The sequence below is a fragment of the Pelodiscus sinensis genome, chromosome 19 (assembly GCF_049634645.1).
Source record: "Pelodiscus sinensis isolate JC-2024 chromosome 19, ASM4963464v1, whole genome shotgun sequence".
Classification (NCBI taxonomy): Eukaryota; Metazoa; Chordata; order Testudines; family Trionychidae; genus Pelodiscus; species Pelodiscus sinensis.
In genome coordinates this window covers 11,084,025-11,111,871 of record NC_134729.1, presented here as the reverse complement: position 1 = coordinate 11,111,871, position 27,847 = coordinate 11,084,025, and the positions used below count along the sequence as shown (strand labels likewise).

At 50.9% G+C, this 27,847-nt stretch overlaps 1 protein-coding gene across 1 annotated transcript in view; it reads left to right on the top strand.

The window, feature by feature from the left end:
- Nucleotides 1–27,847, top strand: part of LOC102449812 (adhesion G protein-coupled receptor E1-like) — an 80,443-nt gene that overhangs the window by 27,956 nt on the left and 24,640 nt on the right. The window contains exons 9-13 of the mRNA XM_075902267.1: nt 740–877; nt 7,237–7,374; nt 24,578–24,628; nt 26,564–26,701; nt 27,663–27,818. Coding sequence (XP_075758382.1) covers nt 740–877; nt 7,237–7,374; nt 24,578–24,628; nt 26,564–26,701; nt 27,663–27,818 — 621 coding nt within the window. The remainder of the gene's footprint in view (nt 1–739; nt 878–7,236; nt 7,375–24,577; nt 24,629–26,563; nt 26,702–27,662; nt 27,819–27,847) is intronic.

Here is a 27,847-nt window from a genome sequence, read left to right as displayed (position 1 = left end):
GGGGCTGGGATTTAAGGGCCCAGTCTCCCCCATCTCAAGGGGGGCTGAGGTATCACAGGCCTAGCCCTGTAACTGGATTACATCGGTGCTGTGCTGTATCCCGGAGAAGCAATAAACTCCCTTTATTCTACCGGCTGATGGAGTCTGTTCATGCCACTACGGGGGTGCAGGAGATGGGAAACCCCAACGCGCCGTCACACAGGGAAGCTTGTGCACCATCCAACTAGCACAAACACACCACCTTCCTACCTCACAACCAGCAATCAACCTCGGGTGTCCTCACTCTCCCTGCCTCCTCCCCGGCTCCTCTTTGCTCCAGCTCCCAACCCTCACTCTCCTCACAGAGCTAAGATGGGAACCGAGGCGTCCTGACTCCCACTTCCCAGGTCACTAGCATTGTGGCCTGTTGGGGATGGGCAACATATTGCAAACCTGCTAGGAGCCTATTCCTGCTCCCCCCTCCTATCAAAGGCAAGTTCTGCTGTGTAGAGCTGGGTCTTTCTTTCTCTGTCACAAATGTTGACGAGTGTGTCATGGACACCCCATCCTTGACGCAGCCGTGCACTGTGTCAGTGCTGGATCTGGCACAGAGAGACCCATCCCAAAAGCCACTGGGGGTAGTGGAAAGAGTCTCAGGGAGTCCAATGGGGTTTGGATCAGCGTGTGGGCATGGGGGAGTAGATCACTGGTGTACTACTGTCATGAATGACCCACCTGGATTCTCCCTGCCCCCGCGTAGATATTGATGAATGTTCCCGCGACCCATCACCCTGCGGCCTCAACTCCATCTGCAGCAACACGCTGGGCAGTTACACCTGCAGGTGCCGGGCAGGCTACCTCTCACCCAGCCAGCCTGGTGCCCCCTTCAACTGCACAGGTAAGCCTTCGACGCGGGTTGGGGGGGTGCATGTGGGGCTCAGGGTATGAGAGGCCTACGCTGGCTGACCAGGTCACCCTGCAGTCGAGAGCTTCGCTCTGAGCAGCTCTATTGGCCCACCCCAGATTCTTTCTCTCCAAAGCCTGGACAGCTGCAGATATTTCATGAGGATGGTACCAGGGGCTCCTTCCTACCCACACCGAATAGCTACAGGATCAGCTGCTATGCATCTCCCTTCCTCCGGCCCTCTGCTCCTGAAACCCCACAGCCCTCTTGGCCATGGGGGCTCGAATCCTCTGGTGGAGCCGCATTCCCTACCGTAGAGTCAGAGCAGACACTAGACTGGTGTAATTAGACTCTGAACTCCATGGCCAGGGCCTGGCACGGCCTCCCTGTGCCCATGTGTAACACCCTGAGGGTGGGAATCAAACCCGGGTCCTTCTGGCCTTGTGTTGTGACATGTTTTAAATAAAATGTGTTGGCTTTTTGCTTCACAATGAGGCTTCATTGGGAAATTTAGTTCAGATTTAATTAAAAAACCCATCCACATGCAAACCAGCCGCAACCAAAAAGAAATAGGAAACTGGAACTTCACTCTGCGATGACGGCTCTATCCCTGATGAATGGTTTGGTGTGTGTGTTTCAGTGAGAAAAGTCCCAAAAATTCCACCTTGAGTTTCCTAGGGACAATTTGATGTCCAAGACTCCAAACCCTCTGTCCCTATTGTGTGAGCTAAAGGGCCGAGTCTGTTACTGGGAGGCACCTTCAGACTAAAAACCTCTGTGCCTGGATCAGACTTCTGGGTCCAGCCCTAGAAAGGCACATGGGTGTGTCACTGTGTGGATGTGACATGAGGGGAAATGTGTAGGGCAGCTGGGAGGTGCGAGTCCCAGCTCAAGCAGACACACCCCCCCTAGCAGGGTGGAGCATTCACAGGGACCAGGCAATGGATGGGCCAGTGCCCTTGAGTTGCCCTATCCCAGATCCCAGGTGTGGGCGCTGCTTTGTAGCCCTGACAAAGCTGGTCAGTGTTTGTCTGTCCAGGTGGAGAATCGATGTTGTAGTTGCAGTGACCACAGGACCCCAGGCTGAAATAAGGCAGTCACAGACCCCTGTGGTGCTGTGTGAATGGACACCATCCACTGAGGTGTGCTGAGTGACAGCTGAACAGCCTCCGCTCCCATTGGTTGCAGGGGGAGCTGGCGGGGCTCCATCACTCACGGTGTGGTCCTATAATAATAGGAAAGCAGATCTCCCCATCATCCCTACCCACCAGGAAGGTTTGGATCAGTGTGAGGGACCTGGGGCAGTAGGTCACTGGTGTCATAGCATCACGCATGGCCAACCTGGATTCTTCTTCTAATGGTGTCCCCATGGGTGCTCCACTCTGGGTGCTGGTGCTCCACTCTGGGTGCTCCACTCCTCACCCTGGCGACCGGAGACTTTTCTAGCAGTTTCCACCACACCGCACACGTGCTGTAGCACCCCCTTGTGCTGTTGAAATCCGTTAGGCACTCTCCCGGCTCGGCTCCTCAGTCCCTTTTCTACCATCCTCAGCAGCAGACAGAGCCTTTCAATCTTTGTCAAAGAAAACCATGAAAAACCCAGTTACTCCCATTAGTTATGTAAGTATCCAAGTCATCTACCCCACCAACCCTCCACAATCTAAAGTTTAAAAAAAAAAGTTTTTCCTTGCGGCTTGCCGTTCTTCCCCCACGCCTCATGTCGGGATCTCCCAACTTTAAAAGGTGCCAGACGTGCCGGGATACTATGCCCATTTCTGACGAGCATTTTAAGTGTATAAAGTGCCCGTTGGAGTCACACCAGACACAAAAGTGCCCCCACTGCTTGAAACTCACAGCCAGAGCGCGCCGGGATTGAGCGAACAGACTGAAAACTCTCCTCTACGAGAAGTCACTTTGACCACCGTCAGAGGACTCACCACTGGCTCCAAAGTGGGCCTCCCAGAGCAAAGGTATGGATAAATCTCATCCCTCTGCCCTCTCTGGCCTTATGGCAGCGAAAACGGGTCTGTCTCCTGCCTATTTCCTACCCTCGGCACCAACGACCACCACAGATAGGCTCAGCATGTCAGGAACGCCACTGTCCAAGAGGACGGCACCGCACAGGAGAGCCCACTCAGAGCTGAAACAGAGACCATGGGCACCTCATGCACCAATGGCACTGCCTTCACCAACAGCACCGGCTGCACAGGCGGGCCGACATACGGATCGCACAGCACCAAGGCAACAGACTCAAACAGCACCAACGTCCATGCCAAAGAAGCCCTGCACCAATATGCCTCCACTGGATCACTCAGCACCAGGGCCGCCATCGGCACCAAGTAAGCCACACACCTCGGCACCGTCTCAGGAACATGCATGCTATCGATCCCCAGTATGGAGCCTCACGCCAACGGCACTGATCTCACTGGGATCCTCTATCCAGTCAGTGCACTCGCGTAGATAATGAAATATCTCACGATCTCCGAGCAATGTGGGCATGGAACCAAGGAGTATATTTTCTTCCCAACACTCCAGTCCTGCTCACAGACCTCCCTCTTGGCAACCAGACTCCGTGGCATACACATACCCTCCTCCTCCACCACCATGGTATGCACAACAGTATGGCTACCCACCACTACCTATACCACTCAATGGCAGCTGTGGGATCCACGACCTAAGAAGAGCCACCATTGTGTCCCCTCCACCATCTCCAGACCACCACCAGCTTCTCTGCCAATTACCACTTTGGTAACTGAGCCACAGTACAGCCTCCCACTACCTCCCGAATAGCATTCCCCGTGTACGAAGCTATTATGGACCCAGCGGATAATATCTGGCAGAATCCTGCGTCCATTACCACAACTAACAAAAGGGCAGACCTCAAGTACTTCATTGCACCAAAAGGAATGGATTTCCTCTTCACCCATCCCCCACCAAACTCATTAGTGGTGGACTCTGTTCGACATAAGGAAAGACTATCTAACCTCAGGACCACTCCACAAGACAAAGACCATAAAAGAGTTGACATAGTGGGTCGTAAAGTCTATTCCTCCACCACCCTGCTCCTTAGAGCAGCAAACTACATGGTGATGTTCACAGACTACGATTACATCAACTGTTCTAAACTGCAAGACCTAATTTAGCACTTACCAGAACACAAGAGGCCAACTCTCCTTAGCATCCTGCAGAAAGGCCATACCGTTTCCCATATAGCCCTACAGTCCGCAAACACACTGGCCCATATAATAGCATCTATCATTGTATTGCGCAGAATTTCATGGCTGCAGGCATCTGGAGTCATAAGAGATCTATAGCAGAAGGTCAGAGATCTGTCCTTTGACAAGACCAACCTCTTTGCTGCTAAGACAGACGAAGTATTATATTCCATGAAGTACTCCCGCACCACTCTCAGGACCCTGGAAATGTACACTTCCCCCTTTAAGAGAACCAGGTACTCAACCTACCAGAGACCCAGGGAGCCATACAGGCAACAACCCAGATATAATTTCCGCCAAAAGGAAAGGCCACAATGTCGCAAACCCCCATGCCCACAGCAACAATACTGCTCTACGACCCATCCATCCATAGCCAAACAACAAATTTGAAAAATACGTAAAGAGCCAGAAAACCACCCCAATGACGCTCGTGACCAGTCAGTCTCAGTTCAGCCATCGTCTCCAAGCTTTTTTCCATCAATAAACCCAAATCATATCAGACAAATGGATCCTAGAACTTATCCAATATGGTTATGCCATCCCCTTCACCTCCTTGCCTCCCACCCACCCTCCCAACCCGTCCCTCTTCAGGGATCCATTTCATGAAAACCTTCTCCATCAAGAAGTCTCTCACCTACTAAAATTAGGTGCCATAGAACAGGTCCCATCAGAATTCCACAGTCGGGGCTTTTACTCAACCTACTTCATATCCCAGAAAAAGACTGGAGGATGGCGACCTATATTGTATTTGAGGAGACTCAACAAATACATTGCTTACCACCGCTTCAAGATGGTAACCCTAGCAACAGTTATTCTCACAATGGATCAAGGGGACTGGCTTTTGGCTCTCTACCTCCATGATGCCTACTTACAACCGTTAGTTCGAATTAACTTTAATAGGCGCTACACATGCAAACCGCTAGTTCGAACTTAATTCGAACTAGCGGAGTGCTTAATTCAAACTAGGTAAAGCTCATTCTATGAGGACTAACACCTAGTTCGAATTAAGTAGTTCGAATTAAGGGCTGTGTAGCCACTTAAGTCGAACTAGTGGGAGGCTAGCCCTCCCCAGCTTGCCCTGGTGGCCACTCTGGGCACAACCAGGAAAACTCTTCTGCCCCCCTTCCGGTCCCGGAACCCTTAAAGGGGCACGGTCTGGCTACAGTGTTTGTGCCAGTTGCAAGCCTGCCAGTACCCAGCCAGCAGACCCTGCACCTGGCACACGATGAGTCAGCCACCCGCTGCCACCCAGCCCTCTGCCTCTTCCCAGGACCAGGCTGGCAGTTCACACGAGCCTGGCCGGGGCTGCAAGAGGCAGGCGCCTGCCTGATCAAGTGCAGAGATCGTGGACCTCATCGAGGTTTGGGGGGAGGCCTCCAACGTCCATGATCTCCACATTAGCCACAGGAACGCGGCCGTCTACAGCCACATGGCTGCCAGCCTGGCCGCCAGAGACCACATGCGGACCGGAGCAGGTCCGTTGTAAAATCAAGGACCTGCGGCAGTCCTACTCCAGGGCATGCCAGCCAGGGGCCAACCCGGAGACCTGCCCCCACTTTGAGGCCCTGGATCGCATGCTGGGGGCTCACGCCATCCATGCCCCCTGGGTGGTGATCGACCCCGGGGCAGAGGGCCCCATCCCGGATACCGAGGCGGACCACCCTGTGTAGCAGCACCCAGTTGATGGCCTTGACCACCTGCAGAAGGACACAGCAAACCGCGAATCACTGGGGCGCCCGGGTGGCTGGGACTGTTCATTCCCTGGCACTGCCCCGCACCCCACTCCCGGAAGCAACCCCCGCGGGTGGCGTGTAGTACGGCCAGGACAGACTGAACCCTCCGGTGCGGGGCCCTTTCACCTCCTCCCCCCACATTTTCCCTGAGGTGGCCCATCCCCTTCTTGCAGCCCCCCTCCATCCCTGGCCCAGTGGCCGGTTGGTGCTGTACCTGCATGAGCACTGCTCCAACGGTGGATCTCCCCACGCCAAACTGGTTCCCGACAGATCGGTAGCTGTCCAGCGTGGAGAGCTTCCAGAGGGCGATGGCCATATGCTTCTGGAGGGGGATGGCGGGCCTCATGCGAGTGTCCCGTCACCACAGAGCAGGGGCGAGCCACTCGCATAGCTCCAGCAAGGTGTCCCTCTTCATCCTGAAGTTCTGGGTCCACTGTCTGTCTCCCCAGCGCTCCAGGACGATGTGGTCCCACCAGTCGCTGCTAGTGTCCAGATGCCATATGCGGCAGGGCATCCAGGCGCTGCTGCCACTCCTCCATGACCCCCAGGGAGGCCAGGGGGAGAGAAGGGGGCTGATATGCACCAGTTGGTGCAAGGCAGCCTCCATCCATTGCTGGCAGGCTTGCAGCAGCAAGTCCAAAAACTGCACCAGAAAGCCCAGAGCCAGCTCTGGCTCCATGTTGCCAACTGCGGCGGCGTCCCCAAAGGGAGCCACCTACACAGACAGGTGCAGAGAAAAACGCTTTGCTGTCCCTCGGCGAGGTTGGCAAGCAAGCGAAAAAGCTGAGAACCGGCTGTCCAGGGGGTCCCTTTAAGCACGAGCCTCAGATAGCCTCAGACAGCAGCCACACAAAGCAACTACTGACCTGATGCCCTGCTGGAACCGGTTTCAGCTGCCCTTAAGTGCGCCCCAGTGTCCAGTCAGTGTGGACGTGCTAGTTCAAATTAGCAAAACGCTAATTCGAACTAGTTTTTAAGTCTAGACGCACTAATTCAAATTAGCTTGGTTCGAATTAAGTAATTCGAACTAAGTTAGTTCGAATTAGTGCTGTAGTGTAGACATACGCCCAGAGTGGAGCACCCACGGGGACATCACTCGAAGGAGAAGAAAAAGTTACTCACCTTGTGCAGTAACAATAGTTCTTCGAGGTATGTGTCCCCATTGATGCTCCACTACCCTCCTTCCTTCCCCTGCTTGGGTAGAGAAGACGCGCACACCTAACGGATTCCAACAGCACAAGAGGGTGCCACAGCGCATGCATGGCACAGTGGAAACTGTTGGAAAAGTCTCCAGTTGCTGGCACGAGGACGCACCAGCACTCCGAGTGGAGCACCCATAGGGACACACACCTTGAAGATCTACAGTTACTGCACAAGGTGAATAACTCTTTCTTCTCTCCCCTAGATATTGACAAATGTTCCCACTATCCATCATTCTGCGGCCCCACCTCCATCTGCAACAGCACGCTGGGCAGTTACACCTGGACCTGCCGGGCAGGCTACGTCCCTCCCAGCCAGCCTGGTACCCCCTTCAGCTGCACAGGTAAGTGTCTGATGCAGGGGTTGTGGAGGGGAGTGAGGGCATCTGGGTGTGAGAGGCTAACTCTGGCTCTCCAGCGGCCCGCAGGTGAGAGCAGCTCTGCTTGTCCATCCTCTATTCCTACTTTCTCCCGAGCCCCAGGCTCTATGGCTGCAGTGATACCATGGAGTCCTACACACACAGTCAGAATATTTAGAGGATCTGCTGCCATGAAGCTTGCTTCCTCCAGCCCTGTATTCGCTAAACCCCACGGCCCTCCCATGGATCTGGGAGAGACACTGGGATTGTCTTCATCCACATCTGAGGAAATTTGGCTTCTGGAAGGGCAAAGACTTGGGAAAGGTCACATGGGGAGTCCGTGTCATATTGCACCCCCCGGGGGGGGGGGGTTAGGGCAGGGTGTTGGAGGGTGCAATATGACAGGATCTATGCGAAATTTAAGTGTGGGAGAGAGTGGGAGGGTCAGAGTAGGTGGTTAGTGTGTGTGTGGGAGACTCAGGGTATCTGTTGGAGATGCAGGGAGTGTAGGAGTCAGGACAGGAGGTTGGGGGTAAGGAGGGCTCAGGGCAGGGGACTGAGGATGTGGGCTTTGCGGGGGCACATCTACACTGCGGCATTATTTCAAAATCATACAATCATAGAATACTAGGACTGGAAGGGACCTCGAGAAGTCATCGAGTCCAGTCCCCTGCCCTCATGGCAGGACCAAATACTTTCTAGACCATCCCTGATAGACATTTATCCAACCTCCTCTTAAATATCTCCAGAGATGGGGATTCCACAACCTCCCTGGGCAATTTATTCCAGTGTTTGACTACTCTGACAGTCAGGAAGTTTTTCCTAATGTCCAACCTAAACCTTTCTTGCGGCAGTTTAAGCCCATTGCTTCTTGTTCTATCCTCAGAGGCCAAGATGAACAAGTTTTCTCCCTCCTCCTTATGACACCTTTTTAGATACCTGAAAACAGCTATCATGTTTCCCCCTCAGTCTTCTCTTTTCTAAACTAAACAAACCCAATTCTTTCAGCCTTCCTTCTTAGGTCATGTTCTCTAGACGTTTAATCATTCTTGATGTTCTTCTCTGGACCCTCTCCAATTTCTCCATATCTTTCTTGAAATGTGGTGCCCAGAACGGGACACAATACTCCAACTGAGGCCTAACCAGTGCTTGCTCACAACACACCTGTTAATGCATTCCAGAATCATGTTTGCTTTTTTTGCAACAGCATCACACTGCTGACTCATATTCAGCTTGTGGTCCACTATAACTCCTAGATCCCTTTCTGCCATACTCCTTTTCCAGACAGTCACTTCCCATTAACAAAGTACATGTATATACAGCAAGCCAAGATGGCAGACATCTTACTCTAATTTCTGAAACCCCCGTTTCACGAGGAATAAGGGAAGTCAAAGGAAGAGTGTTCCTCCTTCTACTTCCTACTGTGAAAACAGCACCAAAAGCAGCAGTAAGCTATTTTGACTTCAGCGACACAATTAACACAGCTGAAGTTGTGTATCTTAATTTGACTTTTGCTCTTCAATATAGACGTGCACCAGGAGTCAGAGGTTGGGGCTGAATAGGTGGGGAGCTCAGGAGTCAGGGCAGGAGGCTGGGATGTGTAGGGGTGAGTCTGGGGTGAAGGGCAAGGTGATGCAGCCACACATACTGGGTTGCTGCTGCTCTTCTTTTCCTTCCTCTGACCATCAGGGAGCGAGGGGAAAGTGCATAGCTTGCTGCTGCCTCCTCTGCCCTCCCCTGGGCAGCCAAGAGCAAGAGGAAGGCACAAGCTTGTGCACTTTCCTCTTATTCCCTTAGGGTATGTCTACAGTAGCTCGTTAGTTTGAGCTAGGTAGGCAAATGAGGGCAACCGGAGTTGCAAATGAAGACCGGGATTTAAATATCCTGGGCTTCATTTGTATGTTCCCGGGCGCCGCCATTTTTAAATCCCCCTTAGTCCAAACTAACTGCTCGCGGCTAGACACGGCAGTTAAACATTAATTCGAACTAACTCCTTAGTTCGAATTAACTGTTACTCCTCATTTCACTTACTGTCGTGAAATGAGGGGGGCAGAGGCAGAGCGGTGGGGGGGATTGAAGCCCCTCACAGCCCGCATGGTGCATAATATAAAACTTACTTATATGTCCAGTATTTTTGCAATTTGTTTCCCAAACAGAAAGCTCAAACAGAAAGTTCAAAACTGGATGCCTGGCAACCCTACCCCTTAAAAACACTGGGCCCTGGAGCAATTGTCCCCTTTGCCCACCCGTGAGCATCTCTGCTCTTTCGGTATGTGTAAGCAACCTGCTGGCTAAAGCTCAGTGCGAAGGGGTTGGTTGGTGAACTCCCCCCAGTACCCAAACAAATGGGAAGAGTCAGTGGGCTATCAGGACCCTGGGACTGGCCATGTTCCAAGACAGCCTGATTGACAGGGCTGGCAGGCTCATGAGGGGGACAATAGGTGAGCTGGGAGTAGGGCTCCCGGCACGTAGCCAGAGGGGCCAGAGAAGCAGCCCAGGGGCTGAAGGCAGTGCATTAGAGAGTGGAGCTGGGGCCCGAGCAGTCTGGAGCTGGGGCTGGTGAGGGGGGCTTTGCAGAAATAGCACATATTCTTATACTGGTACATCGCTAGGAAACTGGATCCACGTACTGCACCTTTGCATGCCATCTTGGACTACAGCCTACAGTTAAAAGAAACAGGGTTAGCTCTAGTGTCTTTGAAAGTACATCTAGCAGCCATCACTGTTTTCCACACCTCAGTGGCTGGTTATTCAGTATTTTCACCTCCTACCATACATAGGTTCCTCAAGGGTCTCTCCAACTTGTATCCTCTGTGAAGGTTACTGTCTCCTGAGTGGAACTTGGAACTAGTTTTGGACACTCTAACCCGTGTTTCCTTTGAGCCGATAGCAACTGTTCCACTTACAATGATGATGCTTAAAGTTACATTTCTGCTAGCCATTACTTCTGCTTGCAGAGTTGGGGAGATAGCCTTGATGGCGATTCCACCATACAACATCTTCAGCAGTGATAGAGTCACGTTATGTCCACACCCATCCTTCCTTCCGAAGGCTGGCTCAGACTTCCATATAAACAAGCCAGTTGTACTCCCATCTTTGTACTCCAAACCACATGAGAGCACTCGCGAGACCATCCTTCATTCACTAGATGTGAGAAGATCTCTTGCATTTTATTAGGAAAGACCTCGGAACTTCCACAAGACAGACCAATGGCTAATTTCACTAACGGAACGTAGCATAGGTCAAACTATCTCATTGCAATGAGTTTCAAACCTTATTGTTACCTGCATTAAACAGTGCTATGCTATTGGACTGACCAGTCAATCAACAGATCTCATTGTCTATGACGCCTTTAATGATCAACTAAACCAATCCTTGATCGGCAGAGCTGATTACAGATGTCACATAAAAAGCTGCCAACTGTAGGTGCTGTATGTTCTTTTCGGATCCTCCACTTTTCCTGCAATACCTGGATATGCTGACTCTCAAAGCAATTAAGAGCCTGTACAATGGTTTGTCACCAGGACATTCTGGCCTGAACTAGTTTCCAGATCATTGGGAGATATGCCTTGTGACTTCATATTAGCCTTTAATATGTCTTTATAGCACTTATATTGACCACCGATAGAGTGCTTTCAGTGAGCAAGCTGGCCATAGAAGACCATCTTTGGTATCCGTGTATCATCCACCCTCATAACATGACCAATCCAGGAAAACTGTTTGTTCATAAGCATTGCTTCCATGCCCATGACACCATACAGCTTAAGAACCTCTGTATTAGGAATTTTGTCCCACCAGTTCACATGGGCAATCTTCCTCAGACAATGCATATGGAACTGATCGAGCTTCAAAACATGACAAAGATATATTGTACATGACTCCAAGCTATACAGCAGGACATTCAGAACAACTGCCTGATAAACCTCTATCTTGGCATGGAGTTTAATACCATGGACATTCCACAGGCATTTGGTCAGTTTTCCAAAGGCAGCGCTGGCTTTGGCTAGTCGAGTAGATACATCATGATCCACATTTATGCTAGAGGACAATACACTTCCCAGGTAGCAGAACTTGTCGACAGACTTAAGGACTGTACCAGCAGCAGTAACCATTGGAGTGTTGGGCTCTTTCCAGACAGGCTGAGGCATAACTTCTGTCTTCTTGAGGCTCACTGTGAGTCCAAAACAGTGAGCAGAAGTAACAAAATGATCAAAAAGCTCCTGCGCATCCTTCACTGAATGAGCCAGCAATGCACAGTCAACAGCAAGCAGAAGGTCACAAATAGTTGTAGTAACCACATTAGTGCAAGCCTGGAGTCTCCGGAGATTGAAAATACTGCCATCAGTTCGAAACTGAATATGTATGCCCAACGTGCAGTCCTTAAAAGCAACTAACAGCATCATTGAAAAGTAGATGTTGAACAAGAGAGGAGCAAGGACTCATCCTTGCTTTGAACCATTTGATATTTCAAAAGGTGCTGATGTGTTTGCATCGTCAAGGACTCAACCAAGCATGCCATCATGGAGAGACCAAACAATGTTGATAAATTTTTCAGGACAACCAATTCATCCAAGTATTTTCAAGAGCCCATTTCTGTTGACTGTGTCGAACACCTTGGTGAAATCAATGAAAATCACATTGAGGTCCTGATGTTGCTCTCTACGGGTATGTCTACACTACCCCCCTAGTTCGAACTAGGGGGGTAGTGTAGACATAGGGTACATTTCTCTTGTATCTGTCTGTCTGTAAATATGATATTGGCAGTGCCTCAACCAGCACGAAATCCGCACTGGCTTTCAGGAATAATACCATTTTTAAACACATGTAGCAAGAGCTGATTGTAAAGAACACGGGCCAGGATCTTACCAACTATAGAGAACGGAGAGATGCCCATCACAACATGCACGGTCACCTTTCCTCTTATATATATGTACAATCAGGGCATCTTTGAAGTCCTGGGGGACTAGCTCCTTCTCCCAAATGGTGCAAAATAAATGGGTGAGATGGTACATCAGCTTTCCACTAGCAGTTTTGTAAATTTCTGATGGAATTGCATCACTGTCAGGTGCTTTTCCAGATTTCAGCTGTTTAACAGCTTTTTGTACCTCATCAAGAGTGGGTGGTACGTCCCGCTGTAAATCATTAGCCCACTGAGGAATCTCTTCAAGAACGCTGCTGTCAGAAGTTGAGGTCTGGTTCAATACTTTGTGGAAATGTTCAGCCCAGCGGTCAAGGATTTTAGCACTAACTGTGATCAAAGTGAGGCCATCAGCAGAGCGCACTGGTGTACAGCCAGCAATGAGTAGCCCATAGACTGCACTCAGCCCATCATAGAATGCTTTAAAGTCTTGTCTATCAGCTACGTCTTGGTGTTTAATTGCTTGATGTTTCCATCAGCTGTAATTTGACTTATGCCTCCTGCTTAGCTCAAATATATGTTGATTTCCTAGAGGCATTCTCTTTATCGTTGATCCAAGCCAGGTGTGTCACATGCATCTTATCAAGAAGAGCTTGGGCATCTCTGTCCTTGTCATCAAACCAGTCCTTGTGCCTGTGTTTTTGGAAACTGAGAATCTCGACAGCAGTTCTGTAGGTTGTTTCTTTGACATTTATCCAATCATCCTCAATAGTGGGTGACCATGCTAGACCTTTATTGCTGGTGACTAAGGAAGCATCAAGACTGCATTGAAACAGCGCTTGTGTCTCGGGTATTTCAAGTTTACCTACATCCAACTTTTTTCAGCATATAGCAGAATGATGACATTTTGATGAACAAAGATTCATTGAGAGAACACTACGTACCATGTAGTGGCCAGACCAGGAGCCAGTACCACGCATTGCACGAGTCAATTTGACATCAGAAAGGTCTTTTTGGGTATGTCTACACAGCAAAGTTATTTCGAAATAACAGCCGTTATTTCAAAATAACTTTACTAGCATCTACACAGCCAAACCGCTATTTCAAAATTAATTCAAAATAGCGGAGCATTTATTTAAAATTTGGTAAACCTCATTCCATGAGGAATAAAGCCAAATTCAAAATAGCTATTTTGAAATAAGTGCTGTGTAGGCACTTATTTCGAAAAAGGGGGCCTCCAGCCTTTCCAGGGTGCCCTGATGGCCACTCCAGCCTCAACCAAGAACACGCCTCTCCCTCACTCTCTCCCTCTCCCCAGAGCTCTTAAAGGGGTTGACTCTGCACACAGTGCCTGTGCCAGCTCCAAGCCTGCCAGCCCAGAGCCAGCAGTCACTGCCCTTGACTCAATGGCCCCAAAACATAAGCCAGCAAGCCACTGGCAGCCAGCCCTCCACCACTCCCCAGGAGCAGTCTGCCAGCTCCCAGGAGCCTGCCAGGGCCCAGAGACGGTGAGCACCTTCCTGGTCCAGGATGGAGATCATGGACCTTATTCAGGTTTGGGGGGATGCCCCCAAAGACCATGATCTCTGCACTAGATGGAGAAACGCGGCCATCTATGACAGAATAGCTGCCAGCCTGGCCACCGAAGGCCGCATATGAACCCAGGAGTACGTTTGCATGAAAATCAAGTTGGTCCGGCAAGATCCCCAACCCTGAGCCCTGAGCTTCCCCTCCCGCTTCTTCCCCTTGCAGTTTCCTCCTCCCAGGTTTCCCCCTCCCCTCTTCCACCCTGTCTTCTCCCCTCTCTTGCCTCCTTTCCCCAGTCTCACCAGAGTTTCATTCCCCCACGCCCCCAGTTTTGTTAAATAAAGAGAGTTTGTGTTCATGAAAATACATGTATATTATTTGACATTAGGAGGGGGGTTAGGGAGGAGTAAGTGGAAGGACATGAGGGAGGAATGAGGCACAAGCCCCCAGTGGGGCACACCAGGGAGGCTCTTAATGCTCCTCAGGGTGGAAACTCTCCCGCAGGGCCTCCTATATACTGACAGCCCCCTGATGGACCTCCCTGATGGCAGCCTGCAGAAAGTGCAGCCATGCTCACAGCAATGTGTCCACAAGAAGCACCAGAATGCCCAGGGGCAGCTCTGGCTCCATGTTGCAGAGTGCTGTGCGGGGAATCAAAGCACGCAGAGATAAAATGCTTTGCTGTCCCTCATAGAGGTAGGCAAGCAAACAGGGAAACCTGAGAACCAGCTGTCCGGGGGGGGGGGGGGCCGGGGGGGGGTGGTCCCTTTAAGCACAGGCCTCATATAGCCTCAGGCAGCAGCCACGCAAAGTAACTCCTGACATGATGCCCTGCTGGACCTGATTCCAGCCGGCCTTAAATGCGATTCAGCGTCCACTCAGTGTGGACGCGCCATTTCGAAATAGCAAAATGCTATTTCGAAATGCATTTTGTATGTAGATGCGTTATTTCAAAATAAGCTATTTCAAAATAACTATTTTGAAATAACTCTGTAGTGTAGACATACCCTTTGTTTGGTGATGAAGTAATCAATCATACGCCAATGCTTAGACAGAGGGTTGCCCTCCTTGGAGTGCAGTAATGGAGGTATAGCTATGCTATACACAACAAACCATTACCGGGCTCAGTAATGGCCCATTCTACCAGGGCTGTAGCAGCCTCTACAGATTTCCTTCGTGGGGTTCCTCTAAAAGATATTTGTAGAGCAGCAACATGATCCACTAACAATACTTTCATGAAGCATTATGCAATCTCTCATAAACTATCCACTGACACCACTGTAGCGGCTGCAGTGTTTTTGACTGTGGATAAGCAGTGACTCCGTTACTTGCCTTCCTTATATTTGATGTAGTGGGTTCACTCACTTTTTCACTTTTTCTGCACGGCTTCTTCCCTCAGGATGGCTTTTGGGGGAAGTAGCTGGCTGTTCTGCCACTGATGCACCCCCTTTGGGTGTGGTGTTGATTTTCGGGGCACTGCCCTTTGGCAGTGACCACTCCATTCTTAGTCCGCACTCCCTTCCGGGGGGGAGTCATTGCTGTTCCTTAGTCCAGGGTCCTCCCTATGCCTTAGGACCCCCAGTTCTTCTGTCCTGGGAATACCCAGTTACCTCCATGCCATCCCGGCCTCAGTGGCCCACTGCCAGTTCCTTAATAGCCCCTCCGGGCAGACCTCAGTATCTCCAGGCCCCTTCTCCTTGGCCACAGGCACGCCTCTGCCTGCCTAGTTGTACAGAGGCCAGATAGGTTCCCCACAATAGCAGGACCTTATACATGCTGGAGTTAGGGACACGGGATTGCAGCCCCACAACAGCTCGCTGGAGGAGCAGGTGACTCTCTGCTGCTTGCCCAAGAGCCAGGGTGTCTTTCTAAACAGCAGCTACCAAAGCTGCCAGGACATCACAGCTGTGACTCCAGTTAGCAGGGATCTAGCTCGATAAAGCTGGCTCAGAGCTGGAGGGGTTGCAGCGGGCGAGTTGCAATGGAAGCATCTCCAGGTGTCATTCCGGCTCCCCCAAGATGCCAGAAGGGTTAGCCAGTGCGTTCCACTACAATTCCAGCGCCAGCTCACGTATGTCTAGGATTGCTGCCATCATACTTCCTGGTTGCAGTGTAGACAAACCCTCAGCCCCCTACCTACCACGGATGTTTCTTAGTTCTCATGCCTTGGCCTCTTCGCACCCGGGCTTGTGGCTTCAAAGAGGGAAGTTTCTTTCTTTCGCAAGATGTGTCACCATCCAGCATCAGGGCGTTAAGAAGGGGCTGAGGCAAGAAACCCAAGAGGGGAGCTGAGCTCTGGCAGGGAGATAAGGCTGCACCAATGAAATGTTGATGCTGCATGCTGTGTTAACCCTCGCAGAGCTGAACGGAAGGACTCTTCTCCCCCCTAGCGTATCCCTTTTTCTCCCCACTAAGGTTCTTGGTCTCCACAGTCATCGTTTAGCAGCAGAGCACAAGGTCTGCTGTGATGCATTTACCTCAGGTCATCTGAGGCCTAGTACTGCGAACACAGACTGTGAGAGCCCTAACCCTGCCCCATGACCTCGCCTTCACGCAGGGCCGGAAGTGAGGGTCATAACATAGCAGAGCAGGGAGAGACCTTACAGCAGCTAAGTTCAGAAGAAATGTTGGGTTCCCTCTCTTCTGGGAACCCCTCCGCTCTGAGGTGGAGCTGGAGGGTAGGGAGATGAATGTCTTTCCCCCTTCCCAGCTTCTCAGTAGGAGGCCACATCTATGAGAGGGTTTTTGGGATAGTGAGGAGATTTTTGTTTTTTTTCAGGTTTTTATTGCTTCTCACTTGTATGTGGCCCATGACTGATTTTTCTGAGGGTCAGCGACCCAAAAAAGTCTCCCCCCTCTGATTTAAATGATCGGAACTGGGAGAAGTGGTAGAGACAGTGTGGCGCAGGTCTTCCAGATTCCTTTGACCCCCCAAACTGTGACCACAGGGTGCGAGTGGGGAAGAAGGAAGTGTCTAAAAAAGAGGCAAAAATCCATCAGCCATTCACCACGGCTAAGGCGAGACACTGTTGTTAAGGCCGCTTGATGGGAGTGGGAGTCACTTTGCAGGATTTCTGGATTTATGAATTCCTGGTTTTCCAAGGTCAGTCTCTCGTGTCCCCCTCCTAGTAAACTTTTTGTCTTAAATCCCTGGAGAGGGGCAATATTGCCCCTCAATGGTGCTTTGGGTGGGCCAGAGGGTTTTCCCAGGTTTCTGTGTAGGGGGCTTATAATGGGTGGGGGGGAAGCTATGGCCTGTGGACCATATCTGATCCAGCCCTTGAACTCCACTGGGGAGAGAGGTCGGGGGTTTGCCCCACTCCAGGCAGGAACTAGGATCAGGGGCTTTCTCTGCTCTGCATATGCAGAGGCTCCATGTGGCTGCCGGAAGCAGCAGTATGTCCCTCCTCTGGCTCTTATGCATAGGAACTGCCAGGGGGCTCCACAAGCTGTCCCCCCCTGAGTGTCAGCTCGGCAACGCCTGTTAGCTGGAAACCGCAACCAATGGGAGCTGCAGGGGCAGTGCACAGAACCACTTGACCATGCCTCTATGTAGAGGCTGAAGTGGGGACATGCTGCTGACTCTCCCCCAGGTCAAAACCACCGCCCCAGCCCTGCTCTCTAAACCTTTGATGCCAGCCTGAAGCACCCTCACCCCAAACTCCTCACCTCCACCCCATCCCACAGTCCGCACATTCAGCTAGAGCCCTCCTATCCTCAATCCCTCAATTTTGTGAGCATTCCTGACCCGCCACATCATTTCGATACTGAGTTGTGGCCTTAAGTCCAAAACATTTCCCTACCCCTGCTTTAGAAGGAACATCTAGAAAACCGAGCCTGGCCTGTTTCACGGCTGACAACACCTGGCAGGAGGGTGACCTGTGTACCCAAAGCTTTTGAACTCAGCCAGGAATAGGCCAAGTGTCTCAACCAAGACTGAAGAAGTTGATGGCTAGGCCATGCTTTGAACATATACCTTGACTTTAGCAAAGCTTTTGATACAGTCTCCCACAATATTCTTGCCAGCAAGTTAAGGGAATATGGGGTGGATAAATGGACTGTAAGACGGATAGAAGGCTGGCTAGACTGTCGGGCCCAACGGTAGTGATCAATGGCTCGATGTCAGGTTGGCAGTCAGTTTCTAGCGGAGTGCCCCATGGATCAGATCTAGTACTAGTTTTGTTCAACACGCTTATTAATGACCTGGATGAGAGGATGGATTGCACCCTCAACAAGTTGGTGGATGACACTAAGCTAGGGGCAGAGGTAGATACGTTGGAGGGCAGGGATAGGGTACAGGGTGACCTAGACAGATTAGAGGATTGGGCCAAAAGAAATCTGATGAGGTTCAACAAGGACAAATGCCCGGTGAGTTTCAACAGAGACCTAGACCTTAGAGGGTGCCCTGGATTCCTCCAGCTGGAGCCATGTCCACTGTGGCCTGGTGCAAGGTGACAGGAATGCGCCTCCCTGCAGACTGAAGGTAAGTAAGCCTGTTACACTCTTAAGCATTGCTCTGCCAGTGCATATTGATGTGTCACTTTGCAGTAGCTGTGTAACTATAGGGCAGCATTAACCCTGTAATAGTAGTGACCTAATGAAATTAATAAAAGCAACTATCCCCCATTGACTCTGTGTGAAGCGAATCTATAATCCTGGCCATAATTTGGCCATGGCCCTGTAAGTTGATACCTGTCAACTGTAGCGCCTGTGCTAATTGATAATGAGGGTGAACTTAGGAGCTTTCTCTGTGTACAACTTTTATACAACATAAGATGGATTTATTGGGTGTTTGGTTCTATTTGGGGCTGTGCTCCTGAATGCTGAAAAATCCCTGTTATTGAGCCCTCCCAGAGCTGAGCTGTTATCTGTGTCTGTTACTCTGCTGTGTGTGTGTGTTGGCGGCGGCGGGGGGGAGGGAGGGGAAGCTATTATCCCAGCTGTGTGCTGTTGCCAGGGGAGACTAATGCTTCTGGCCCCACAGGCAGGGCAGTGGGGCTCCAGAGGGCAGGTAGGCAGGCTCAGTTATATGATCAGCACACCAAGTGACAATCCCAAGGGGACCTCTGTGCCCCAGCCAATCACTGAGGGCCCTTCAATCTATCTCTCAAAAGACTGTGAAGACCCAAAGGCTGAGAGCTGAAGATAGACCACCTCTGACTGGACAGAAGGTGCAATTATTTTTAGCAGTCAGGGTCTTTAAGCACAGGAACCACTTACCAAGGGTGGTGGAGGATTCTCTATCGCTGGATTGAATGTTTATTTCTAAACCGTGTTCTAGTGTAGCCACAACGACTGGACTCAGAGCAAGAATTAATTCAGGGGTGCTCTATGGCCCGCGTTCTGTAGGAGATAAGACTAGATGATCATAGCAATCTCTTCTGGCCTCAGAAATCTCTGAATCTCCTGGTAGCTAGCCTGGGTGTAGATTTATTATTAATCTGTCTGTGTCTGTCTATATTAGAGAAGGAGGAGGGCAGAGATGAGAGGTACATGATACTGAGAGTGGCCACTGGGGGCAGCTGCAGCACCAAGAGTGGACAGCAGGGCTAGAGCTCTGCCATCTTGCCTTCCAGCATGCCAATAAGGTGCCCCCTGCCCCAAACCTGCAGCCCCTCCCTTCCCACCCTGTAGAGAGCCTGCAGGCCATGGGGAAGGTAGGTTTCTGGATTGGGAGATGGCCCAGACTCTGGGGGCTTCCCCTCAGACAGCTTGCAAGGGGGGTACTGGAGGAAGGGGCAGCCCACAGAGCCTCAGTCCACTCAGACAGCCTGCATGCCATGGAGGGGTCATTGGAGAGCAGGGCCAATCCACAGAGGATCACCCCCCCCATAGGCTGCAGAATGGGGGTGTTACTGCCCCAAGCAAGACCCTCCCTGGGGGAACAGCAGGTTGGGGAAAGTTCCCCCTGATAGGCTGCAGGCCAGGGGCATCTGGAAGCCAGGAGGGGCTGTCCCGTCCCCCCAAGACAGGCTTCAGGGACAGCAAGAGACAAGAGGCTGTTCTTTCCCCTCCCCCCCCAACCACTCTGACCGGCTACAGGCTGAGGCTGGCCCACAGAACTCCAACACCCACCTGACAGATGTCCACACCTAAATTCCTCCCGTCCCCCCTCCTGGGAGGAGCTGCCATCTGGGGAGCAGAGCCCTGGCCACTCGGGAGGAGCTACTGGCCAGGGAGTACTGCCACGGCCCCTTGGGAGGAGCAGCACCACCCTCGTCTCCATGGGCAGCCCCGATAAGCCCCATCTCTCAGCCTCCTGTCCTGAGCCCCCTGCCCTGAGACCGCAACCTCCTTCCCCCTGCCCTGTGGCCGCCATCCACTGCCTTAAGCCTCCCTCCCCTCCGCACCTACCAACCCTCTGTCTAAGCCCCTCCTTATCCTCCAAACCCTCACTCCAGCCTTAATTGTTCGTCATGGTTTTTAAAAATACAATTATTGAAATAAAGCATGTAAATTTTTCATTTATATTCCAGCCAGGCCCACAAAGAGGTCATCAATGTCAGCACACAACACTGGGTTAAAATCTCCTCAAATCTGAATAGAACTGTCTTTCTTCAATATTGTAACAATTGGAGTTGGGTAACTGGTATTAGGACTCCATTTTTAACTAGGTGCTCCAGGTCCACTTCAATCGTTGGCCCAGTGGCATATGGCACAGTTCTGGCCTTCAGATATTTTGGTTGGCTGCCAGGTTTAATGTTCAGTTTCACAGTGATTCCCCTCATACTTCCCAGATCCTCTCCAAAAACAGCAATGTGTTTCCTTAATATATTGGTCAGACCTGTTTCTTTAGTCATCTAGTGCATTTCTTCCCAGTTTAGCTGGATCTTCCTAAGCCACAATCTACCCATTAAGGCTGGGTAATGGCCTTTTACCACTGACAACTCACAGGGGCATGGCCAAACAGGATTATGGATTCACTTCACACAGAGTCGATTAGGGATAGTTGCTTTTATTCATCTCACTACGTCACTACTATTACAGTGTTAATGCTGCCCTATGGTTACACAGCTACTGCAAAGTGACACATCAATAAGCACAGGCAGAGCAATGTATAAGAGAGTAACAGGCACTTAGAAATGCTTATGCCCCTTCAGTCTGTGGGGAGTCTCATTCCTCTTACCTTGCACGCAGTGGATGTGGCTCCAGTTGGGGGAATCCAGGTCACCCTCCAAGATCTAGGTCCCTGGTGAGACTCACTGTGCACAGAACTCCCTACACCAGTTATACTACAGTTATTTACCGGGTGTGTGTGTACTGGCCCAATGCCACTCTCAACGTTCCTACAGGGCTGAGAACCGAGGTCAAACTTGTTTACCATTTAGTAGTTTCCCAGCTTACGTGCATGCGTTAAAGCTGATAAAGCCCAGCTGCTGTTTGTGCTTATAGGGTAGAAGGTTATCAGGCTGTGTACAGCTAGGATGGAAACTTCCATCCTAGCCTGCTGAGCTGCAGGCCCCCCATATGACTTTTTATGTGGCAACCACAAATAGTGGCAATTCAGCAGTCTGTCCATTGAGTTCCACCTTAATATCAGTAGTGCCCAATAGGGGTGTAGCTTTTATGTATGTCTTCAGAATGATCTTTGTTACCTTCAGTGGAAGATGCTTTAGCTTTTTCTTATACACGGTGTCTGAGACCAACAAAAATGCTGCATTTTTTTTTTGATCGCGGTAAACCTCATTTTATGAGGCATACCTTTATAACGCCTTTTTCGAAAATTCTGCTTGTAGTCTAGAGGCTCTCTTTCAAAAGAGGCTTTTTCGAAAGATTCTTTTGAAAGCCTCTTTTAAAAGAGACTTGTAGTCTAGACGTAGCCTCTGTTACTATATCAACAAGATCTACATCTACAACAACCCAATACACAACAGTGCCATTGATTATGATAATATTGTGGCCCACTGAGATGGAGGAGGGCCACTCATGTGCCTAAGAAAGTTTTACTGTGTGAGTTCAGGCACCTAAATCAGTGGTGGGCAACCTGTGGCCCATCGGGGTCTTTGTGTGGCCCATCTAGAACAGGGCCCACTCACTTGCCTAGGTTGCCCCTCATTGACCTATAGGGCTAAGGAGCAGTTGAGCAGGAGCTCTGTGGATCACAGAAGTACCTAAATCTGGGGTTTAGGCCCATGGTATCACTGTAACTGGGCTCAGATTCCCCCTTGTCTCAACAGTCTTATCCTAGCTGTGTTTCTCAACCTGGGGTTGTGTGCCTCTGGAAGTACACAGAGGTCTTCCAGGGGGTACATCAGCTCACCTAGATAATGGCCTAGTTTTACAACAGGTGATCTAAAAAGTACTAGCAAAGTCAGAACAAACTAAAATTTCATACAATGATTTGTTTACATGGTGCTAGGGACTAGCCACTGAATTGTAAGTCCAATGTTTATAGTTCAATGGGTTTTATGATGGTATGGTAAAATTGAGAAAGGAGCAATTTTTCAGTACTCGTGTGCTGTGCTGCTTGTATTTTTATGTCTGATTTCATAAGCTGCTAACTCTTCAGTGAGGTAAAGGGGGCACACAAGACTCCTGAAAGAGTCACAGTAGTCTGAAAAGGCCAAGAGCCACTGTCCTTGCTCCTGATGCAACCTGGAGCAGCCACATCACAAAATGGAGGATTTAGTTAGCAAAACATCTTTGGGACATGGGACTGGTAGGGATCATCTGGGTCAGTTCCCTGATGTTGCCCTCAATCCTGTCATATAATCCTGTTCATCCCTTCTTCAGACTAGCTGTGTTTGCCACCACTAGTCCTAGTGGGGAAAACTGTTTCAGAACATCCCTCCTTGGAAGCTTAGAAACCTCCCTCTCAGGTGCAGCCATATTGGAGCCATAATAGAAAAAGCCTCATGTAACAGGCTGCAAATTGCTGGGTCCCAAATGCAAAGCCCCAAATATCTTTGATCCCAAAAGGTTTGTTCTTCTTTGAGTGGTCCCCGTGGGTGCTCCACTTTAGGTGTCGGGCTCGTCCCGGCGTCACTGGTCAGAGGTTTTCAATAGCCCTGGTCAGCTGGACCGCGCATGTGAGGTCAGTGTCTTGCACCATTCACATCCTTTGATTGTCGCGCATAGTCTGGCTCCTGCCAGTTCCTCTTAACCATCCTCAGTTGCTGGCAGAGCTTCCCTCTTCTTTGTGAATCTGAGTTTCCTGTGAAAAGTCCATCATATTTTAGTTATAGTTCAATAGTTCTTGTTCTTATAATAATAGTTTGTTAATTAGTTTAAAAAAATTCATTCTCCAGTTACCATTACCTCAGACCTTACTGCAGGTTCACGGCAGTCTCTCAGCCGGACCCTGCGATGCCTGGTTCACCAGGTATTAAAAAGTGTTCCCTTTGCTGGGCGCCCATGCGGCCTGTATTCATTGCCTGGGGGAAGTGTAAATTCCCCAGAAGTGTGGGCACTGCTCAAAACAGATGGCCAGAGTGCGCAGGGATAGGTAAATGTGCCTGAAGATGATTTTATGTGGTAAGGCCCTGCAGCCTTCATATAATCATAGAACCATAGAGCTGGAAGAGACCTCAGAAGGTCATCAAGTCCAGCCCCCTGCTCTAGGCAGGACCAATCCCAACTAAATCAACCCGGCCAGGGCTTTGTCAAGCCAAGACTTAAACACCTCTAGGGATGGAGACTCCACTACTTCCCTAGGTAAGCCGTTCCAGTGCTTCACTACCCATCTAGTGAAATAGTTTTTCCTAATATCCAACCTGGACCTCTCCCACCATAACTTGAGACCATTGGTCCTTGTTCTGCCATCTGTCATTACTGAGAACAGCCTTTCTCCATCCTCTTTGGAACCTCTCTTCAGGAAGTTGAAGGCTGCTATCAAATCCCCCCTCACTCTTCACTTCTGCAGACTAAACAGACCCAAATCCCTCAGCCTCTCTTCATAAGTCATATGCTCCAGCCCCCTCATCATTTTGGTTGTCCATTTGAGAAGGACATTATCTCAAAATAGCTCTGCTGTGTAGATGTACCTTTTGGGTTTTGAGGACTGAGGCGAGTCCATGAGTTGCTGCAGCTCAATAGTTTCACTGGTTTGTAGGCGTAGCAGAACACTTAAAAAAATTCAGTGGTTACTTGTTTTCAAGTATTTTTTTTTAATTTTATTGATTCTAAGGGTTTTTTTCAATGTGGGAAGCTGGAGGGGTCAGGCAATGGGGCTGTCAGACAATATTTATTTAATGGCTGTAGACGTTGAAATTGAAAAATCCAAAGCTCTGTAGCTGTGAATGCCAATTGGCAACGTCATGTCAAAATATGAAAAGTAGATATCCTTAAATCAAAGTGTTGTAAGTGCTCAAGCAACATTTTCCTTTCCTTTGCCCTTGGTCAAATTCACTCTCTCCTGCACCATAACTCCCTGCCCTAGCCCAGAGCCCCCTGCTCCATCCCAAATGCCTTATTCTTTTTTCATGGTTTGTGCACATAGGGAGAAACTGATGTTTACTGACATCACAGATTCAGTGTAGAATCCTTCCAACCCTGGTGTTCTACAGGTCCTTGCCCTCCCCACAAGAGGGTTCGGCCCACTGAAAACCCATAATTGCTGTTATGATCTATAGATGATGTTCCGGAGGTACTTAGGGATCTTCACCAATAACAGGGTCCTTCCTGTGGTCCCAAAGTTCACCTTGAACTTACAGTCAAAATAGGAGAGGGACCAAGAGGGTAAGGACTTGTCCAACTCGCAGCCCCAGTGCTCTAGAGTGATAATAGGCTGTACAGCCTCGGACAGTTTAATGGGAATAAAGCCCAGTATCGTAGGAACATCCTTGGTTATTTGCCCTCTTTCAGGTGTTTGCTGGCTCGTCTGCTTCGCGGGGACTCAACATTTCTCCAGCGCTGGTAAGTTGATGTCTGGAAACCTAGATCAAATCTCCAGACACAAACCCCTGCGTGTCCTGCAGCTGGAGGGGGCTTTGAATGGACAAAGCACTTCCCATCTCTTTTCCTCTCTGTCCGTGCCTCCTTTTCTCCACTCGGCAGAGCCTCATGCTCCACTGGTAGCTGGATAGGGCTGAGTTGTCACTAAATGGCCAGTGCTCGCTCCGGTTCCATCTTCGTTCTCACAGCAAGTGGGTGTGGGGATCCGTTTGCATGCCCTGAACAGACAGTGGGCACCTGCACTATTCAGGGGTCCTGTTGTGCCTGCTGATCTGGGTTTATAGCTACTTTCAAAGATCCACACTTCCCTGATCCAACAGTGCAGTGCAAATGTGACTGTGAGATTCTGATTCTAAGTCAGGGGGAGCCGGAAAGGGGAGACAGTTCTCTCTCTTGCTCAATGCCATTGTGTTTGCAAGAAAGAGGGTGCCCTAAGCACTTACAATGGGGCCTTCCCAAAAGTGTGTGCTGCCCTCCAGACTCACCCTGCCCCTTTTCCCCCAGAGACTCCGCCCCAGCCAAGCCAAAAGGGCACTAGGAACACACCCCCTGCTTGGGATTGGGCTGAACGCAGCCGCCTGCCATGTCACTGCATCCCCATCCCTCTGCACAAGACAGGTGGAGGGATCCAGTGGCTCCCTACAGCTGCCTGCATGACTCTGTCTATGACCCAGTTCTGACTCTGACCCACAGACCTTCCGCATGCCCACAGTCCATGTACCTGAGCAGACTCTGCCCAGTCCCCACCACTGTCCCTTTGCCCAGTGTGGATGGAGGTTCCATGGACCCTCTCAGCTGCCTGCGTGGCTCTTACCATGGCTAGGTTGGGGCTCAAAGCCCCCCCCCCACACACACACCTTGCCCTGGACCAGGTGGAAATCTTGGGGGCAGGGACACAGGCCAGGAGCTCTTCTTGGGACCCCTGCACTGGTGTGTGGGGTCTGCATGGCTCCTACAATGGGCTGGGCTCCCAGCTGGGCTGCCTGGAGGGTAGGGTATCAGGGAGGGTGGGGGAAGGGATGAGGGCAGCCCTGACTGTAAATGAGTGTGCCAGGCTCATTCATTCAAACAGTGTGAGGATGGGGCTTCCAAGCCACACCAGTCCTGGTGCCACTGACACTAACTGGAAATGTGACTAAGATCAAGGAAGACTGAATTTGGCCTTCAGTGAAGCCGGGGGCGACCAATGAAACTGGGAAGCAGCAGCGCAGAGTTGAACTAGCCGTGTCAGGAGTCGCATTCTGACCAGAATGCCTGGCCGAAAAGGGGCCCTGGCGGCTGTGGCCAACACCACTGACCAGGCCATTAACAGAGCAGTTGTTGGCACAGGCAGGCTCTCCACCCAGCTCCACATGGCTCCCAGGAGGAAGCAGCCATATCCAGTAGGCAGAGGGGATTTAGGAGGGATCCACATGTGGCCCTGCACCAAGTGCTGGTTCCACAGCTCCCGTTTGCTAGAAACCATGGCTAACGGGAGGTGTGGAGGAGCACACGGAGCCCCCTGGGCCCCTCCACCAAATCAAGGGATGTGTTGCTGCTTCCTGCCGTCCCTGGATCCACAAGCAGTAAATGCTGCTTGGAACTCACACCTCAATCTCTCTCCTGCCCCCCAACTCCCTGCCCCAGAGCAGAGCCCCTTCCTGCACCCTTAAGCTCCTCATTTCTGGCCTCACCCCTAAACATGCAGCCTCTGCCCAGAGCCTGCATCCCTCCCACACATCACCCCCTTTCTCAGCCTGGTAAAAGTGAGCAAGGGTGGGGGAAGAGTGAATGGAGTGAGGAAGGGTAAGGGCTTGGGGAAAGGTCGTGGCAAGGGCATGGCAAGGGTGCTGGATTTTCTGCCATTAGAAAGTTGGTAGCTCTAACTGCATGTCCAACCTGGCTTCTTCCTGCCAGATATTGGGAATTGCCCCCAGGACTCATCGCCCTGTGGCAAGAACTCCACCTGCAACAACGTGCTGGGAAATTACACCTGCATGTGCCGGTCAGGCTACTTCCTCTGCAGCAAGCCTGACGTCCCACTGCAATGTGTAGGTAGGTGTGCGCGCTGGGTCAGGGGGCCAGGGTGTGAGGCGCTAACGCTGGTTCTCCAGTGGAAAGCGAGGGTCTGAGCACTCTGCTGTCCACTCGAGGGTATGATGCTGCAGCCAGAGAAATTTCACAGGAATGGTACCAAGGATCCTTACCCAACCAGCCAGAATAGCTTCAGGATCAGCTGCCACACAGCTCCCTTCCTCCGGCCCTCTGCCCTCTGACACCCACATCCGCCTTGTCCATGGAGCCTTCCAACCTCCAGTGTCGCCTCCTCCCCTATCCAGAAGCCTCAGCTTGCTTTGTCGACAGACCTCAGTGTAGCCTAGACGCTCTTTGTCAACAGAAGTTTTGTCAACAGTATCTGTCGACAAAACTTCTGTCGACAGAAGCCTGTAGTCTAGATGTACCCTGGGATTCCAGGCCCTGCTTGTGCAGTGGCGCTGCATTGTTAACCTGAGCTTTCCACTGCTGGACTCAGGACTTACAGCCGCTCTAACACATCCAGGCCATGCGGCCCTTCTGACTTCAGGCTGCAGCTGAAGCTGCGGCCACACTGCAAAATGGCAGGGCCAGGCCTGAACGCTCTGCTAGGACACAAGTCCTGGGTGCTTGCTGACACGAGTCACGCTGATTTGGGGATGATTGTACGCGGAGGCTTGGGCTAAATCTGATTCAGATCCCGGGCTTAGCATGCACTGTAGACAGACATGCCATCTATGCCTGTACCACTGACACTGGAGGTAGAGGAGGACAGCTGTCCTGGGGCCTGGCTGCCTTGGGCCTCACCCTTCCACTTGAGGCCCTACCTCTTCCAGGAGCACAGAGCCAACAGTCTCCATCTTGCCCAGGGGCCTGGTGAGTCCTTTTCCACAGTCACCCCCATGTCTGGCACAATGGGCATCTGCTCTCGGTTTGTAAGTGCCACTGTGATGAATAATTAATTCCTTGTTCTTCTGTTTAGATATAGATGAATGTTCTCAAAACCCATCGATCTGTGGCCTTCGCAGCTTCTGCGTCAACACCCCAGGGAGTCACAGCTGCCGGTGCAAAGCAGGCCATTCTTCCCCCGGGGGGAACTCCTGGAAACCTGGCGACAACCACACCTTGAACTGCACAGGTACCAGTTGCAACAAACTGCCCTCCCTG